The sequence below is a fragment of the Pygoscelis adeliae genome, unplaced genomic scaffold (genome assembly GCF_000699105.1).
Source record: "Pygoscelis adeliae isolate BGI_AS28 unplaced genomic scaffold, ASM69910v1 Scaffold45, whole genome shotgun sequence".
Classification (NCBI taxonomy): Eukaryota; Metazoa; Chordata; class Aves; order Sphenisciformes; family Spheniscidae; genus Pygoscelis; species Pygoscelis adeliae.
This window is the reverse complement of record NW_008825114.1, coordinates 14,386,671-14,390,349: the sequence shown is the minus strand read 5'-3', so window position 1 is coordinate 14,390,349 and position 3,679 is coordinate 14,386,671. Positions and strand designations below refer to the sequence as shown.

At 42.0% G+C, this 3,679-nt stretch overlaps 1 protein-coding gene across 1 annotated transcript in view; it reads left to right on the top strand.

Moving 5' to 3' along the window:
• Positions 1–3,401: 3,401 nt before the first annotated feature.
• Positions 3,402–3,679, top strand: part of LOC103920452 (fructose-1,6-bisphosphatase 1-like) — a 10,758-nt gene continuing 10,480 nt past the window's right edge. Inside the window, exon 1 of the mRNA XM_009328195.1 lies at positions 3,402–3,478. Coding sequence (XP_009326470.1) covers positions 3,402–3,478 — 77 coding nt within the window. The remainder of the gene's footprint in view (positions 3,479–3,679) is intronic.

The window sequence follows — 3,679 nt, the reverse complement described above, 5'->3', positions numbered from 1 at the left end:
CAATGTTCATACTCCCACAAGAGGGCAGTAGGCAAGCACGGTACAGGAAAATCCCGTGGCACTGGATTTTAATTAGTATCAACTTTACAGTTCAATTCTGCTTATTAATCATAGGGAAATCCGTACAAATTGTCAGAGTAATTTAATGCATAATATCAGATGAATCCCATTTTACAGCCACTATACCGAGAAATCATTTTTTAGCCAATTTGTACTCATAATTACATAATTTTAAACATAAGTTTGTGCCTTCTGGTATCTTTCACCTGCATCCCGAGTTGTGAAGTGCTTTGCTATCACAGTCATAAATAAATGTTCTGGGATGCTGTCCCAGCATAGGAAATTCATATAGGCGAAACGAAGCATTTTCTGAAGCAAAGAAGACAAAAGATTGATCGTCTAGCTAGAGATCAGCCTGGTGATTTCCCACATGGTACGCTTCCCTGCCTGAAGCTCTGCACATGCTACTGCAGTTCCTCCTGATCCATCTCCTGCAGCAGCCAGGACCAGCCTCAGTCGTCGCCTTCACACTGCTCCAGCCCTAAACATCATGGCATAGCAAGGTAGAGAGCATCTGCACTGGTGGAGTGACACTGCCTTGCGAGTGATCTCAGTGTGACTTGCTGGATCCTACCCTCTTGTCCACCCAGCCAGCACAAAAATTCTGCAGCTGTGAGACTTCTGCACAAAGAAAATTTTTTCTCAGCAAAAGTGAGATCTAAAGCTGCCTTTCCTACATGGACACTCTTAATTCAGGGAAAAAAAGGCCTTTGTGACGGGGTTTCGCTCCCATTGTCTTTTTGGCTGTCATTTGAACCTAGAAGAGGCAACCTTCATAATAAATTATCTGGGGATTTCTCATCAGCATGTGTCTTATTTGCAAAATAATTATACATTTGGGATTTTATGTGCTGGGAGAAAAGTTTGTTTCAAAGAAGTTTTGTGGTTTTGGATGCTTACGGTTCTAAAACAGCTGTGAACCGTGTCTAGTTGAACGTCATCTGTTCGCAAACACGACTGTTTTCTTCTATACAGAAGTGAACTGTTTCAGCAATGTTTAATCAACCATCACTGACCTTTCTTCTCAAATGCTACAAATTCATTTTCAATAAATGTTTAACTACTGATTTCTAAAGGGAAAGGTTCACAATATGTAGAACCTACTTTTAATCTTACACTGATTTTATAGTTACCACACAGCATGGTTGCTGTAGGGCTGCATATGTGTTTTAGGAGGTTAAAATTTTTCATCTGTATTCCCAATGTCTTTTGACACTTGTGTTATCTCCTTTTTCATTTTGCTTCTGACATCTTTCTGTATTGTCCTAAGATATGTGAAAATACTGACAAAGAGCAAAAAAATTAAGCCCATAGTATAACACTGGCTAAGCTAGTGACCTTTTCTCTTAACAAATGCATGTTTGAGAATTGATCAATATAATCTCAGGATATACCTATACTGCAGTCTCTGGCTAGTACAGACAGACTTAGCTAGATAGCTTGGCTAGACAGCCAGTTGTCCCGGCAGTGAACTCACGGCAGGCTGCAGATTCTGCCCTAAAAGTTGGGTAAGTATCAGGCAATTTATGGCACTAAACTTTACGTTCTCACAACTTGTCTACACTCGACCATTAGATCTTAATCATTAATCAAGTCAACTTTCTACACTATAGTGGAATCCCAGAAAAGACCAATGTATGCTCATATTCTAAGGCCAGAGGTGTAGAATGGGTTAATCTGTAGTATATTGAGTTGCCTTGATGGCAGAAGATTATGAACATGCAATGTCTGCTAAAAGTAATTACGCTACTTCCCCACAGTGGAAAATGCAGATCTGGATGGATCACTGCGAAACCAGCATCCTTTCAAATGATTGCTATTTCAATTCACAGCTTGCTTGTTTCTACCTGGCTTCCACGGTAGGCATGGAGGAGTAAAGCTCTTGTCCCACTCACCTCACCAACTCCAAAAGGGCACAGGTTTCAGCTCAGAACTTGAGGAGAATATGCATAGCCCTGTGCATAAGGTGAAAGAGGATAGTTCTCCTCAGGCACGGATACCAAAACCTTGGTATCTGAACTGATCTTGGCTATTTTACACTGAAGTACAGCTCTTCCTGCAGGTTACTGATGTATTTGTTAGTGTCTTCACAATTAAGGTAAATTGTCCCAAATCAGCAGCTCTGGAGTTTGTTACCATAACTGATATATTCCCAGGCTGTTCAAGCCTGCTTGCTTCTACCCAGTTTAAGTGCACTCACCCAAAATTTTGTGGGATCTTTGCTATTAATTGTTCTCAGCTATTCAGACTGAAGTAGCAGCTATAGGTGGTTGTAAAGCATTGTTTACCCTTAAAGAAGAGCTAATTTCAATGTTTTGTAGATTCTCCAAAATCCACCTGCTGCTCCAAGCACATTTTTATGATGCTGGGCTGGTAACCGCTTGCCAAAGACTGAAATACCCCACTCAGAAGAGCATTACAGCCATTTATATCTAATATCTTCAGGATTGTCTATAATTCTGGGCATGGATAAACTAGGCCAAAGTTGTGTGCAGTTGCAGGAGAAGACATTTATACATACCTTTGAAGTATGTAATGTATAGATACGCAATGTGCTTTGCATGAAGAAAGAATATATATATGCAAAGAGGTGCACATTTTAAAAGATTTTTGCCCTGCATTTGACACCACCTGGAATGATCTCAGTCTGCGGTTTCAATTTTAGGATTTGAGACTGTGCTTATCCAACTCATGGATGTATTCTGCTGAAAAGTGATCAGAATTTCTTGGATTTATCTCCTTAGATAATGCAAATATAAAATGATGGGGAGTACACAAATCTACACTGTATAGAGATATCCAGATTTGTATTTGTCAAATTGTGTGAAAGTGTGTCTCTAGGGTCAGGCATTGGGTGAACTTGGTTTCACTTACTAGTGCCTGGATTTTTCTGGTCAAACATTAGCAACAAAACATATTGCTTGGTTTTGCTGTACAGTCAGGAAGGCTGGAGTCAAAAGCAGTGACGTTCAGGAGGGTCTACGTTCCTAGGTGTGTTTTGCAGCAGTATTTGTATGAGGTGCATTAATTTCTAGCTTTTGGAGTGGGACTTGGGCTACGTCTTTCTATTGAACAGGTTTGGAGAGTTTGTTGCAAAAATCTCATTGGGTCCAGTTGCCTGCAGCAGTTTCCATGCAGCTTTTGTGCCATTTTATGGTGTTAGATGCGTTGATGCGTGTGGGGTTAGCATGATCTCTTTAAACAGGAGAAGTTAATACTTGATGGAATTGGTTACCAAATGTGTGTTTTTCCTGTGCCGCTGGGTCAGGATAAGAGCGTTCCGGTGAGGCAGGAGGCACTAACCTTGCTCGGTAGGTTGTGTGCAGTTCACCATAACCCACATGCCAGACTCGGCGTTTTGCAATCGGGCGGTGAAACGAAGCGGACTTCTGAATTTTTTGGGCACGCTTTCAGGAGGGTGAGCACCCAAGCGCGAGCACTGCAAACACTAAGAGCCGCCACGACCCCGTGTCTCGGTTCACTTTCTGTGCCGTTCAAGCATCGGTTGTGCCTCAAGCGTCGGTTCCCCCCCAGTGCAGGGGAATGAGACACGCTTCGGTAAAAAAAAAAAAGGGTGCTGGCGGGGTTTCCCCGCAGCGGTTGTTTTAGGGGGGCCGGG